The 15,697-nt window shown below is 40.0% G+C and overlaps 1 protein-coding gene across 1 annotated transcript in view; it reads left to right on the forward strand.

Moving 5' to 3' along the window:
* Positions 1 to 11,492: 11,492 nt before the first annotated feature.
* The window catches only part of FAH (fumarylacetoacetate hydrolase), a 57,036-nt gene continuing 52,831 nt past the window's right edge, over positions 11,493 to 15,697 (forward strand). The window contains exon 1 of the mRNA XM_044665470.1: positions 11,493 to 11,658. Coding sequence (XP_044521405.1) covers positions 11,578 to 11,658 — 81 coding nt within the window. The 5' untranslated portion in view covers positions 11,493 to 11,577. The remainder of the gene's footprint in view (positions 11,659 to 15,697) is intronic.

The following is a 15,697-nucleotide window of genomic DNA, read 5'->3' on the forward strand; positions in this document are numbered from 1 at the left end:
CCCATTCCTATTGAAAATGCTAGAAAGCATAGGAATAAAAGGGCCTTTCCTTAAAATAATTTATCTAAAATCCTCAGCAGCTTTCATCTATAATGAAGATAAGTTAGAAGCCTTCCTGGTAAGATCAGAAGTGAAGCAAGTATGCTTGTTATCCCCACTATTATTTAATATTATACTAGAAATGTGGCTTCAGCAATTAAAGAAGCTATCACTCTTTGTGGATATGATGATATACTTAGAGAATTCTAGAAAATCAACTAAAATACTAGTTGAAAAAACTTTAGTAAAGTTGTAGGATACAAAGTAAACCCACATAAATAAGCATTTCTATATATTTCCAACAAAACTAAGCAGGAAGAGTTAGAAAGAAACTCCTTTTAAAATCACTAGACAACATAAAATATTTGGGAATCTATTTGCCAAAATGAATGTGTATTAAATGAACACAATTACAAAACACTTCACACAAATAAAGTTAGATCTAAACAATTGGAAAAACATTCATTGCTCCTGAGAAGGCCTAGCTAATATAATAAAAATTACTATCTTACCTAAATTGATTTACTTAAGTGACAGATCTATCAAACTAACAAAAAACTATTACAGAACTAGAAAAAATAAATTCATCTGGAAGAACAAAAGGTCAAGAATATCAAGGGAACTAAAGAAAAAAATGTGAAGTACTCTGGCCTAGCAATATCAGATCTTAAACTGTACTGTAAAGCAGTAATCAAAACAATCTGGTACTGATTAGGAAGTAGAAGAGTGAATCAGTTTGATAAACCAAAGATACCAGCTTTTGGGATAAACTATTGGGGTAGGGGAGGAACTGCTGGGAAAATTGGAAAAGAGTAAGGCAAAATTAGGTGTAGATCAATATCTCATTTCATATGATTATTGAAAGCTTTGATTATTTGAAAACTGCCTATTTATATCCTTTGACTATCAATTGGGGAATAACTTGGATTTTTATGAATCTGACTTAGTTCTTTATATATTCTCAAAGAAATCAAAGCTTTCAATAATCATATGAAAAATATCCTAAATTCCTCTTAATTGTAGAAATGCAAATTAAAACAACTCTGAGATACCACCTCACAGCTATCAGTCAGATTGACCAATATGACAGTAAAGGAAAATAATAATGTTGGAAAGCATGTGACAAAATTAGGACACTAATGTATTGCTGGTGGAGTTGTGAATTGATCCAACCATTCTGGAGGGCAATTTGGATTTGCGCGTAAAGGGCTACAATAAAATGCATACCTTTTGATCCAGTAACACCACTACTAGGTCTGTATCCCAAAGAAATAAAAAAAATGGGAAAGGACCTATTTGTACAAAAAATATTTGTAGCTGTTCTTTTTGTGGTGGCAAAGAATTGGAAACTAATGGGATGTCCCTCAATCGGGACATGACTGAATAAATTGTGATATATGATGGTGATATGATTATTGTGCTATAAGTAATGATGAACAGGATGATTTCAGGAAGAACCGGAAAGACCTTAGTGAACTGATGAAGAGTGAAATAAGCAGAACCTAAAAAACAATAAAAAAAAAAAACAAAATCAAAAAACAAATCAAAAGTAGTAGACTTTGCTACTAACAGCAGTGCAATGATCCAGGACAATTCTGAAGGACTTATGAGAAAGAATGCTATCCACATCCAGAGAAAGAACTATTGGACTAGAAATGCAAATGAAAACATATGATTTATCACTTATTTATTTGGGTATATGATTTGGGGTTTTGGTTTTATAAGATTATTCACTTATAAAAATGAATAATGTGGAAATGTTTTGCGTGATAATACAAGCATATCCCAGAAAAAAATTTTTTAAAGAAGGCTCGATAATAAATGCCATTTGATTTTCTATTAAAATTACAAAATATCTGAGAATTCGCCTACCAACACATAAAATTTATATAATATGAAATACTTTAAGAGAATAAAGGGAGACAGCCATGGAAAGAACTCTGCCCAGCATGGTAGAATCACATCAATGTGATAAAAATAAATGAAAGTACTTTATCCTTTGCACAGGTGCCTTTATTTTTTCTCTTTTCTCACCTTTGCCTTGGTCTCTTATTACCCTTCATGACTCAGTTAAAACTATGAGGTTTATTCTGTTTAACCCCAGAGAGAAACATATAAATAATGGTTAAAAGTTTGAGGGGCAAATTGCAACTTGATTTAAGTAGCTAACATTCCCCAAAAGTGGAACGAATCACACTTGGAATTGGGTTGCTTTTCATTTGAGGTCTCTAAGCAAAATAGGGGTTCACTGATTAGGAAAATGAAGGGTTTCCTGTTCATTTTGCAGTTGGAATAGATGGGTTTCTGAGCCCTCTTTTAATTAGATGATTCTGTAATATATCCCCACTTTGATGTTCCTTCTAATCTCAAACTCATTGTGTTGCAAGCTGAATTCTTTCTTTTCCTCTTTTTATCTACTATTTATGTAGTTAGCACTAACTCCTCAGCCACTCAAACTCTTAACCTCAAAGTCCTATTTGAATCCTCTATACTTTAACTCTCCTTCCCACATATTCAATTACAGCCAATTAATCAGTAAGTACTAATTGAACATCTACCATGTATCAGGCACTGTGGTAGGTCCTGGAGATAAAAAACAAGTCAAATAATCCTTGCTCTCAAGAGTATTTTCTTTTGAAACAATAACAACTACATAAATATATACAGAATAAACATGAAGAGAATAGATACAAGTAATATGCAGCAATTAAATAAAGGGAGGGAGGAAAAGAGGGCACTAGCAGTTCAAGAGATCTAGAAAAGATCTTTGCTGAATAAAGAAGATGGTACTTGAGCTGTCTTGACATAAGAGAATGAATCGAGTTGAGAAGAGAATGAATTCCAGGGTAGAGGGCAGGCTAATGCAGAGGAATAGAGACAGGAGATGAAGTGCCTAGTGTGAAGATCAATTTGGATGAAACTATTTAGGTTGGGGTCTGGTTCTGGAGGACTTTAAAAGACAAATGAGAATTTGTAGTTTGTTCTAGAGGCAATAATAAGAAGCTGCTGAAGTTTATAGAGGAGCAGCATATTCAGATCTTCACTTCAGGAAAAGCATTTCGATAGTTACGTGAAAGATGAAATGGAGTAGAATAGAATTTAAGGTAGGGAGGACATGTAGGAGGCCATGGTGATAATTTAGGTAAGAGATGAGTGTTTTAAGGTGGTAGCCAGGTGATTTGAGAGAAAGGTCTGATATGAAAGATGTACAAATGGTAATGATAATGGATCTTGAAGAATGGAGATGTCTTCAATTAAAAATGAATCATTTGGAAGATGAATATGTTTGGAAGGAAAAGTACATCTAGTTTAAAGTGTCCAATAGGAGGTTGGAGATGTGGGACTAGTTCTTAGGGAAGAGCCTGGTGCTGGAGACGAGTCATCTGCATAGAGATAGTAATTAAATTCATGAATTTGATGATGTCTTCAAAAGAGAGAAGAGAGAAGAAGGCCCAGAACAGAACCTTTGGTAATCACAGGTTGGGAGTGAAATTGTAAAGGAGGAAAATTAGTTTTGGTTGGTCTAAATATTTAAAGGGGTGGTTGCCAAGGAATTGATTCAATTCCTAATGAAAGACTCAAGTCAGAATGACTTTTATGGTAGTTTATTTACAAATAGGAAGAGGGAGTAAAGTAAGAAAATCAGAGAGAGGATAGGGCAAGATATCTAACCCAAAACCCTAAGTATATTTGCTCTGGCCCCCGGCTCAACCCAGGCAGGGCTAATTAGTCTTCAACCAGAGGGCCCTCAGTCTTAAGCCAAGGGCCAAGGACCGAGATCCGAGGGCCCAGGGATGAATAAAGCAAAGGCTTCAGTCATGAAGCCCTTCTTAAGAGGAGAGTCTTTTCAGAACAATCCTGGAAGGAGTCAGTCATTTTCACTCACCACATGGTAGTTCAAAGGGAGAGATTTAAGAACAGTCTCACCACATCCAAGGTCTCAGGTCCAGTAAGCAGATTCTTCACCAGATTCCAACTCAAACTCTGAACCCCAAAGAACAAAGAAATAGTCTCACAGGAAGCTGTAGCTCCCTTTTATAAGTGCTTCTTTTGCATCACTTCCTCTGCATTCCTCCCCTTTTACGTGTACCAATCACAACAAAGGGGCAGTCAGTCAATTCTGATTCATCACCCATTCTTGCACATGTGGGTCACAGACCTCCCCCACTTGAGAATTAAGTGGGGTATTTATACTTTTGGTGATTTAATCTAAAAATAGGCAGGGTGGGATTAATCCCATCTTCACAAAATATAGATGATATACCAGCAAAGGAGACCAAGAAGCAGCAGGAAACAATGGTCAAGTGATTTAAGTCCGAATTTCAAGATGTCTAAGACCTTTCTAACACCTCCTGCTTTACATGTGACACTTAAAAAGTGCTTTATTTTCATTCATTCACCTACTAGGTACTATGACCTATGCAAGAGATATAAAGAAATCTTGCTCTTCCCCAAACATGGAAACACTAAAACATACACTTTCATAACTTGTCTTTAAGTCTTCTCTTCCCCCAAAACATGGTTCAGATAATAACAATAATTAGCAATTATATAGCACGTTAAGGTTTGGAAAACACTTTACAAATACAAAATTTTATTATCACAACCATTAGAGCTAGGTACTATTATTATCCCATTATGTACAGATAAAAAAGCTTTGGCAAATGGTGGTTAAATGACTTACACAGAGCCACATAACTAGAATGTGCCTAAGATTGGATTTGAACGCGGGTCTTCCTGATTCTAGATCACATATTATATCCAATGAGCCTCCCTTCCCCAAAGATGAAAGTGATGTTTCCCTCCTTAAACTTTTACTTACACTGTGCCTGGATCTTTCCTGTGCCCTTTTCACACTTCCCCTTATCATCATCATCCTTTTTTGTTTATTTGCTTTTCCCATCTCCATTAGATTATAAACTCCTTTGGATCCAGACTGTATCTAATCTATCTTTATAATTCTTTAATTCTTAGTTAATAGTGCCTTGTACCTAGTAAGTGCACAATGCTTGTGATAAACTAAAAGGACAGTATGATAAAGGGAGCCAGGGACTTTGCTTCAGCACTGCCTTCATATGCAATTGTCTCAAACCCGTAAAGTTTCTTTGCAAGCATTTATTAAGTACTTTCTATGTGCCCTGGCACTGTACTAAGCACAAAGGCCAAAACAAAACAAAAAATCCAAATTCCCCAGACTAAAGGAATTCAGTCTAATGGGGGGGGGGGAGGGGGGAGGGACCTGAAAGGAAAAACCAAACAAACATATGAGATCTGCACAGTATAAGGGGAAGGTGATCCCTGATGGAAAGACATGAGCAATTCTGAGGAAAGGCTGTTTGAGAAAGGAGGAACTGATCCAGGTCTTAAAGGAAACCAGGGAAGCCCCTTTCTCATTGGCAGGGATAAATAATGACACTCATTTACTACTCCTACCTAATCCTTACCTAATTTTAGCAAATAACACCACAGCCCCACAGTTAACTCTGATATTGTGCAAACTGCGTTGTTATATTGGTTGTCTTTGGACTTCTCTGTCTTCAGAGAAGGCACACCATCTTTTAGGCTTTGCTGCTTCTGATGAGAGAAGTCCTTGGGCTTATGGCGCACACATTCCTGTGTCCTTCAGCATCATAACACAGAAAGTGCTGGACCTGCAGCCAGAAAGACTTCCTGCCATTGACATGTGCTAGTTCTGTGATTATGGACAATTCACAACCTTTCTGAGCATTTATTTTCTTATCTGTAAAAGAAGCAGAATTATTACTTTGGTTGAGGAGCAGCTAGGTGACACAATGGTAAGAGTGCCAGGCCTATGTTATCTTCCTGAGTTCAAATCTGGCCTCAGGCACATACTAGCTATGTGATGCTGGGCAAAGTCACTTTCCCGTTTGCCTTAGTTTCCACATCTGTAAAATGAGCTGGAAAAGGAAATGACAGATCACTGAAAAAAAAAAGAAGTGAAAATTCTTTTGGTATCTATCTCATGGACTTCATGTATACCTACAAAATCATCTCAAATGAGATAATGTAGATAAAAAGCCTAAATGACAGGACAGGTTAGCACAGTGCTGGCACATTGGAGGCACTTAATGTTTATTGATTGACTGAGAGCTTGTATTTTGATTTTGCAGTAGAGAGTTGGCTTTGGAGCCAAACCTGAGTTCAAGTCCCAAGTCTAATGCATACTGGTCGTGTGACCCTGGGCAAATCCTTTAACCTTTCAGGGAAGTAGGCAAGTCTCTAATTTGCAGAGACTTTCACTGATAAAGGGAATTTCCTCACTTGGGAGTTCCCTTAAAAGACAGCTAGGTAGTAGAGTGGGTTGAGCACTAGATCTGATGAGTTCAAATCTAGCCTCAGAGACTTATTAATTAGATCTTAGACAAGTCATTTATTTAACCTCTGTCTCAGTTTTCTTAACCATAAAATAAGAACAATAATAGTATCAAGTTTGAAGTGTTATTTGTGAGGATTAAGTAGGATAATATTTGGAAAGTGCTCAGCATGACATTATAGGTACTTTATAGATGCTATTATTATTAGTGTTGTTAGCTACTTCATGACCCTGGGCAAGTCATTTGACCTCTGCCTCAGTTTTCTTAGTTCTAAAATGGCTATAGTAATAGTACGTACCTACCTCCTAGATTTGCTGTGATGATCAAAGGAGATAATATTTGTAAAGTGCTGGATAATGTCTGACGAAGAATAGGAGCTTAATACATGCTTGTTTCTTCCTATACTAATGAAAATCACACACTGAAACCATACGCATGTATGCGTGTATATGAACATATATGTTATTGATAGCACCATTATTGTCGCATTGCTGAATTGTGATAGATTGCTATACTAAACTGCAAACTGTATGTATCTCTGGGGCTTCTTAATCTTTCCAAAATTGTCCAGCAATCTGATAGACTGGTAGGGGAGTGAGAACCCAGAAACCCACCCAGCCAGGTATGAACTATATGGGTTACAGTTCTTCAAGAAAGAGTTATCCAGTGCCTTCTCTTCCCCAGGCCAGCTCGACCAGTCCAGACTTGCCCAGCACCTTCAAACCTGACTCTGGACTGAGGAAGAGCTTAGGAAAGGGATATCTGGCCAATCCATACCCTAAGACAGGCTAAACAAACCACGTGAATTTCCTCAGCCATTCACCTGAATGCCAATTGCCAGGTTCTTCTAACCTTATTGAAGTTAGCCTCAGAGACTTAAAAATTGCTTTACAGAAGAAGAAGCAAGGAGCCAATTTGTCCTAAAAATAAAAGGGCGTAAAGACCAAGGCTGTGATACCTTTGGTGTGGGGAACTCCCTGTGGGGTTCAGCTATCAATTTGGAACAGCAGCCACTCCTCAAACATAGTCCTAGAGAACTGTCTAGATCACCGAGATGCTAACCACCTTTCTAGAATCATGTGGGCACCATGTGTCAGAAACAGACTCACGTCTTCCTGACCCAAGAGCCAGCTCTCCATCCTTGGCGGTCTCTTGGCAATGGGCTCCTCCATCAATTGATTCCAAGGGAGAAGAGCGATAAGGGTTAGGCAATGGGGGTTAAGTGACTTGCCCAGGGTCACACAGCTAGGAAGTGACTGAGGACAGACTTGAATCTAGGACCTTCCATCCCTAGATCTGGCTCTCAATCCACTGAGCCACCTAGCTGCTCTCCTCCATCAACTGAAAGCTAGTTGTTTGACTGGAAACACCCAAAGTAGGGAGGGCAACAACGGAAGTGGTGCCATCTTTGTTTTCTAAATTGAGACAGGAGCAACATCTCCATCAGGCAGCTTACATACACCACAGGGCTGGAACTGACCTCTCTAAACTGGTTTGATGGAGGACTGGAAGGAAATTAAATTGGCATGGTTTGTCTCTAGAGTGTGCCAGGGGAAGGCCACAGTCTTTTGAGAAACTGCTCCCAAGAGTTAGAAGCTTTAGGTTAAGCTTTTGCCAGTTAGATGGGAAGAATCCCATGATCCTTCATGCATCAGGGAAGCCAAGCTGTACACTAAATGTTTTATAGGAAGAGATAAAATTTTAGGTGCAACTGATCATTTTATTGCCCCACATCAGTGCCTTGAAAGTGTTCATTACTGAGGCTGCATGGAAGGCAGAAGCTTCTAGCAAGGAAGATACGGGCTGAGGAAAAGGGTTAAAGCAGAAAAGAGGGCATACCCAGGCAGGAGAAGAAGGTATGACTAGAGCAGTAACAACCTACTGAGTTTATTATTTGTGTTTTAGTAACCCTTGTAATCAATGCTGTGTGTTGGTTCTAAGACAGAAGAGTGGTAAGAACTAGGCAGTGGAGGTTAAGTGCCTTGCCTAGATAGGAAGTATCTAAAGCCCGATTTGAATCCAGGACCTCCCATCTCTGGGACTGGCTCTCAATCCACTGAGGCACCTAGCTGCCTCTGGCAGCAACCTATTTTGGGGATGGGGGTGGTGGTGGAAGACTAGGCCTCCAAAACAAAGAGATGGAAGCCCAAGGGACAGAACAACAATTAATTTCATTTTCCAAATTTTCCTGTTTCTACCGAGAATAAAATTTCTTCATCCCAAAATTTCAGCCCCTCCAAGCTACTTTGAAGGTAAACTGAATTCTGAGAAGATCCTTTAGTAGAATTTAGAGGAAGCTTAAATTACCTGGCTAGAAAGCCCAGGGATAGTAATATTTATATGGCTTTTTAAGATTTGCAGAGCACTTCACAAATACCCCATTTTATCCTCACAACTTTGGAATATAGGTGTATATATTCCCATTGTACAATTGAAGAAACTGAGGCAAACATGTTAAGTGACTGAGCTCAGATCTCCCCTGACTCCAGGAGCAGACTTCTGTCCAAAGCACCACCCAGGATCCCCCCAGAAAGCTCAGATAGAGGGCCTAAAACAATTATCTTCAAGGTATAGTTCTTTGGGACACAGATCATTCTTACAGTGGTCTCTTTTTACTGAGTGGCTATAGGCAATTTATTCACTATCTCCTAAGGGTGGAGGATGAAGGAGTGCATCCTACCAGTAAGCAATTCCCTTCTCCAGAGCGGTCATCAAAAGCTTTACCAGAAACAGGAAGGCCAATACAGGTTCACATTCCTCTGCCACTGCTGGAGGTCTTCTTCAATGTATTAATTATGCTCCAGTCCTACACAAGTTGGCCAAGCTTTGACACTGGAACAAAATGAGACACTGGTAAATCATTCAACAGTTTAAGAATATTCAATCTGATATTCAAGCTGAATCTCCTTTGCCTGAGTTACCAATTACTTTCCATCAAAGAAGCCTGAAAGAGGGCACTTTGAGCTCCTGAGTTTGTTTATGTGATCAGGAAATGATGTCAACAACCTGATCCTTTAGTCTCCCAAACCAACCAAGTTCTGAGGATATTTTCAATATCATTTAGGGAAAAGTAGCCTAGCTTGCACAGGAGAAAGAGTTGATATTGGTCTTTCTTCATTCACTAAGTTGGCATCTTCTCTGTAACTCATTGTCTTAGAGTTGTCTGGAGCACTGAGGAGTTGAGTGCCTTGCCCAGGATCTCATAGCCAGTACTAAAATGGGTCTTGAGCTAAGTCTTCCTGCTTTCAGGGGATGGCTGTCTATCCACTAAGATTAGTACTACTTCTCCAAATTGTTCATTTGTGATTTTGGGTGACACCATAATACTTTGTGTCTATTGTGCACCAGACACTCCTTGGTGATGGGGATGTCAAAGGGCACAAAGGGTTTTCAGAAGAAGAAATTAAGCCATGAAAGTCATTTGAAAAAAATGCTCCAATTCAGTAATAATTGGAGAAATGTAAATTAACTCTGAGATCCTACTGCACACTCATCAGATTGGTAAAAATAACAGAAAAATGACAAATGCTGGAAGGTCTGTGGGAAAACAGACACATTAATGCACTGTTGGTGGACCTTGAGATGATCGCCCGTTCTGGAAAGCAATTTGGAACTCCGCCCCACAATATCACTAAATTTCATACCTTTCGCCCCAGACACACTCTGGGTCTATGTACCAAAGAGAACACAAAAAATGTTTATGACAACTTTTTTTTTTTTTTCAGAATCATTAAAATGAAACTAAGGGAGGGCTATCAGTTGTGGGACTGGATGAACAAGTTGCATCATTTGTATGCATGTAAGGGAATATTATTGCATTATCAGAAATAAAAGGATGCTTTGACAGAAAGCTGGCAAGAGTTGTATGAACTGACGCAGAATGAAGTGAGCAGAACTAATAGAACAATTTTTACAACAACATTGTAAAGACAAACTTTGAAAGACTTGAGAACTACATCAATACAATGATCAAACTACAATTCTACAGGGCTCATGTTGGGGCATACTTCTCACCAAGAGAAATAATGGAGCCAAGATAGAAAATGAGACACCCTTTTGGATGTGACTAATCTGAAAATGGATTATACACAATTGTTATAATGCACACGACACCCCCACCCCCCCTCCTTTTTGTCCAAATGGTTGAGGGTTGGGGAAAAAAAATACCAACTGAAAAAAAAATTTTAATGGAACAATCCCTTCTCAGAAAGAGCTTATTAACCTTCTATTCGGGATAATTACATGTATAGACATCATATACACATGCATACATATACAAATACATATATAAGCAATTACAGAAGGAATACAAGCTAATTTGAGGAGAAAAAGCTCTCCAGATTTTAGGGATCTAGAAAGGTTTCTTGTAGAAGATGGTTGAGTTGGGTTTTGAGGGAAGAGAGGGATTTTATATGGTGAAGGTTAGGAAAGGAATGCGAGTCCCAAGGTGTAGCCAGCTTCCAAGTGCCCACGATCAGGAGCAAGGTATAAAATGAAGCTACACAGAAGGGTCACACAATTTGGCAGTGCTGGCATATTTCGCTTTCTCTAAGGATGGTTGGGTTTGTTTTTCGGTCAAGTCCTCTCTCTAAAATCAATAAAGGTCCGTGGCCTGTGAGGGCTATGCACTCTCGAACTTGGACTCTGGACATTTCGGACAGAGGTCTCAAAAGGGGAGGAGAGGACTCTGCCCACTGGGGTGCAAAGAGAAGAGGATCTAGCTCTAGGGCGATTGACAGGCTTTTTGTAATGGCTGGGAGGGACTCCGCAAAATTGACCCGTAACAGCTCAGAAAGTCACCGGGTCTCTCTTTTCTTCTACTTCTTCTTTATTTTTTTTGCTGAGTCACACCCAGACCGGGACTGCAGTAGCATTAAGCAAACCCCGGAGAGGTGCAGGGGTGAAGGCCAGCTGGACGGGAGGGTGGAGAGATAGTGGGAAGTAGAGGGAGGAGCGTCAGGGAAAGGGACTGGAACTGCCCGACTGCAAGTGGGGCCGGGCTGCGCAGGTGGGGCTCCTATTGGCTCCCTGCGAGGGGCTGGGCGGGAAGGGAGGAGCCAGCCCGCAGTCCGCTTTAGGGTCACAGCGGCGGGATCCCGAGGAACCTAAGCCAACACCGAGCTGGGAAAGCGCAACGCACGGGGCGGCCTAGGTGGAAGCTGCTGCCGAGCTTTGAGCTGAGGCAACTCCATTCGGTACAAACATGTCCTTTATCCCCGTGGCCGAGAACTCGGATTTCCCCATTCAGAATCTGCCCTACGGAGTCTTCTCTACACCAGAGAGCGTAAGTCACGTAGGACTGAGACCTGGAGGGGCAACTTGGAGACTGGGCCCTCCAAACCCCTCCTTTTACAGGTGGGGAAACTGAGGCCCAGACGTTTCTGCTTTGGCAGGTGGAGGGTTCTGAAAGGGTCGCCAGGGAGTCCCGGGCCTCTTTTCTGCGCCCTCCTACCTGGATCCTCGCTCCAATTCTGCTCCCCTGCAGGGTTCCTAGCTCCAGCGCTCCAGGAGCCGAGCCCTGATCCCCGCGCTCTGTCCGCAGAAGCTACGGGAAAGAGGCCACATTTAATTCCTGGTGTTGGTGGTCTCCAAGGAAACAGGCCGCTTCTATGCATTTCCCTCTAGTAGGAGACCGAGTAGGAGTTTCGATCCTGGTTGATTTCTTGCAGGAATTTCGATTATCAGCCCTCTTCCTTGGTGGGGAGGGTGGGAGGGAGGATGTTTTGAGCCACCTAAATCCATTTGCCTGATTCTTGTTCCCATTCTGCTTCTGGAGGTGGAGACTAGAGACAGTGGTGGATAGCTCGAGGTAAGAAACTTGAATTACTTGTTGACTGTGGGATAACTGGAGCAAATAGCCTATGGGCCTGGAGAACGAAATGTGAAAACGTTTCTAGGTGCCAGGCAAAAGACCAAGCAATCAGGGATTTTAAACTAGGCCATTTTAAAAAGGTAACATTTTAAATGACCTCATTTTTTCCCCCTTTGGAACTACTGTTAGCAAACTCCAGCTTTTGCCTCCTTTCTCCACCTCTCTATTGGCAAGGTAAACTCATCTAATCATAGTAATCTCTCACACGCACCTTAAATTTACATGTTATCTCATTTGATTATTTCAGCCCACCCACCCCCTCCAACTAGAGGCATGATCAGTCTCATTTTACAGATTAGGAAAGAAATATAGAGGTTAAGTGATTACAGAGTTATTACGTATAGGAAACAGCATTCAAACTCAAGTCTCTTCAGAATCTCAAATTTAACTTTGCTTCCTCTCTACAATATTGTCTAAATGAACTCAGACTAGGAGTAGGCAAGGTAGGCAACCACCTATGTCACAACTTGCAAGGGAGTCAGGATACTTTTTATTATTACTTTTTATAAATGCACAGGATTTCATTCTAGAAAATTTCTTCCTCTGGGTCACATTATTTATTTTGTGATGAGCCAAACCACATTTGTTATTAGAGTGAAATATCAAAGTTTCTTGTAGATAATAACAGGTAGCTAGCAAAAATTTTAAACTTCGATTAGGACTCATACTTTATCAAGGCTCTGAGCTGAGTTAGGTTTTTAACTCAATATAATGTTAGAGCTGGAAGACCACTGCACAGGTCCATCTCATCCTACAGATGAGAAATCTAATTTTTGTTTTTATTAACAGTGACATATATACTTTCTCCAAATCACAGAGCTATTCAATAATAAAACTAGGACTAGAACATGTCTTTTCATCTCTACAGTGCTAGATCATAAAAATATGGGTGGTTTCTGCCTTGCCATGTAATTTTATTTTGTTTATATTAACTTAATTTTTATCATCTTTGTTTAATGCCATTAAAAAAAAAAAACTCTTACCTTCCGCTTTAGATTCAATACTGTATATTGTTTCCAAGGCAGAAGAGTGGTAAGGGCCAGGCAATAGGGGTTAAGTGACTTGCCCAGAGTCACACAGCTAGGAAGTGTCTGAGGTCAGATTTGAACCTAGGACCTCCCGTCTCTATGACTGGCTCTCAATCCGCTTAGGGATCCAGCTGCCCCCTGTTTAATGTCATTTAAAAAAGATTTTATCAATACTTTGTTTTTGCAGTCATATCCTATTATGTGCTTCCCTCCCAACCACTAAACTGAATCTTTCCTTTTAACAACAACAAAACATTAAGTAAAATAGACTGGAAAAGCAAACACATCAAACAGTATGTGCAACATTCTATGCTCATAGTCCCCAATCTGTATCCAAAGGAAGAATTTCACTCACTTTCTACATAGTCGAACTGAAATAGACAGAAGATAATGCCTAGCACCTTAAAGTTTGCAAAGCACTTTACAAATATCCTATCTAATCCTCACAACAACCATTCTAAGTAGGTGCTGTTATTTATTATACAACTTTTCCAGATGACAGAGGCTATGTGACTTGCCCATAATCACATAAGTGTCTCAGACTAGATTTGACTTCAAGTCTCCCTTATTCCATAGCTGACACTTTATTCCCTACTACCTTGCTTTAGGATTGCTAGATATATAGATGAATGAAGATGAAGGCTGTTGTTGTTTTGCTAGTTTCTGTGATAATAATCATAATATTTATTATAATAACAAACCTTGCTTCCAAAGCTCTTAGGATCATGGATTAAGAGGTTGGGGTCCCTAGAGGTCATCTAGTACAACAAATGAAGAAAATGCAGTTTAGAGAGGCTGTGACTTTGCCAGTATCATATGGTAAATGGGAGAGCCAGAATTAAAACCCAGGCTCTCTCCTTGCAAATCCACTGCTCTTTTTTCTCTTACACCATGTTAGATTACTTTTAGCTTTCTAGAACTGTTTGTGACTATATTTACATGGAAGAAGCCTTTGAAACCATGCCCTCTGTCTTTGGTCTCAGTGTCCGACTTTGTTCAGTGGTATGTGCCCAGGATTAGAGAGGGCAGATGATGGTAGTTATCCAGGGATGGCATTAGACAAGGGATGCCACACAAAAGACCTAGGAATTTGAGAGCAGATTTAAGTGTGGAGTTGTGCTGGTTAGCCAAAAAACAGAGAGAGATGGAATGATAAGAGGTTATGGTCAGAGAGAGGAATGTAAGAGCATTTAATTAAAGAAATGGAACAATTGAATAAGGGCAAGATCCAAGATGTTACTGTCCCTATGTAGAGTTGAGGTGGAGTAAAGGAACCTATCATGGGATGTAAAGAGTTTAGGAAATCTTAGGGAACATCAAGATTAATGCAGAAATCTTCTAGTAAAAGGGTAGGAGATACAGAGAAGATAGCAGACTAGATGCTCAACTCTGAGAAAGGAAGGAGTTGGTAATCTGTATCATATAGCCTCTATGATCTATAAACAATGAACATTTTTAGCAGCACCAACCACAAAAGAAAAGTGATTGCTGATTGGATTAATGGAGATAAAGGAAGAGTCTAGAAGTGGTAGCAGAGAGTAAAGAATATTTTTACTTCCTTTCTAAGTTAGTATGTTGAGAGTGTGAGAAAATGGATGGCCAATGTGGGAGAGGTACAGAATGAAAGTGTGTTCATTATGGAAATGGAATTCCAAAAGACACAGTAGAAGAGGTGGGCAGAGTTAGAGTAAGTCTTGAATAGAGTTGAAGAGGAGGATGATAATGAGCTTGAGAGGTAGGGATGGGGATCTTTTCTCTTAGGTGACTGATTGACACAGGGCTGGAAAAAAATGAGTAAAGGTTGATGGCACAATGCTGGGCCTGGAGTAGGAAGACTCCTCTTCCTGAGTTCAGATCTGGCCTCAGACACTAGCTGTGTGACCCTGGGCAAGTCATTTCACCCTGTCCACCTCAGTTTTCTCATCTGTAAAATGAGCTAGAGAAGGAAATTGCAAACCACTCCAGTATCTTTGCCAAGAAAACCCCAAATAGGGTCATGAAGATTCAGACAAAACTGAAATGACTTAACAATAGGAAGATGGAGAAGTGGTAGGAGGTAGCTATCCAGAGAGCTAATAGTAGTGTGTAGCAGATAAATCGTAATGCTCAGTTTCCATGGGATGGTCTTTCATGGGAAAGACCAAGGGAGCTAGACCTTATTTACCTTCCTATTCCTTTTGGTTGGATGGGGACAGGGTTATGCTGTATTCCCTTTTCATCCTTGCCTTTTCAGGTATCAACTCTTATTTAAAACCTTTTCTGATACCTCTCCTCCCCAGCTGTCAGTGCTCTATCCACCCACAAATTATCTACTACTTAAGTATCTATATATTTTATGACCCCTACCCTACTCCCATTAACTAGACATCTCTTCATGTCAAGGACTATTTTGAGTTCATCTTTGTACCTCAAAGCACATAGCA

Source organism: Gracilinanus agilis, chromosome 2 (assembly GCF_016433145.1).
Source record: "Gracilinanus agilis isolate LMUSP501 chromosome 2, AgileGrace, whole genome shotgun sequence".
In the NCBI taxonomy this organism is placed as follows: domain Eukaryota; kingdom Metazoa; phylum Chordata; class Mammalia; order Didelphimorphia; family Didelphidae; genus Gracilinanus; species Gracilinanus agilis.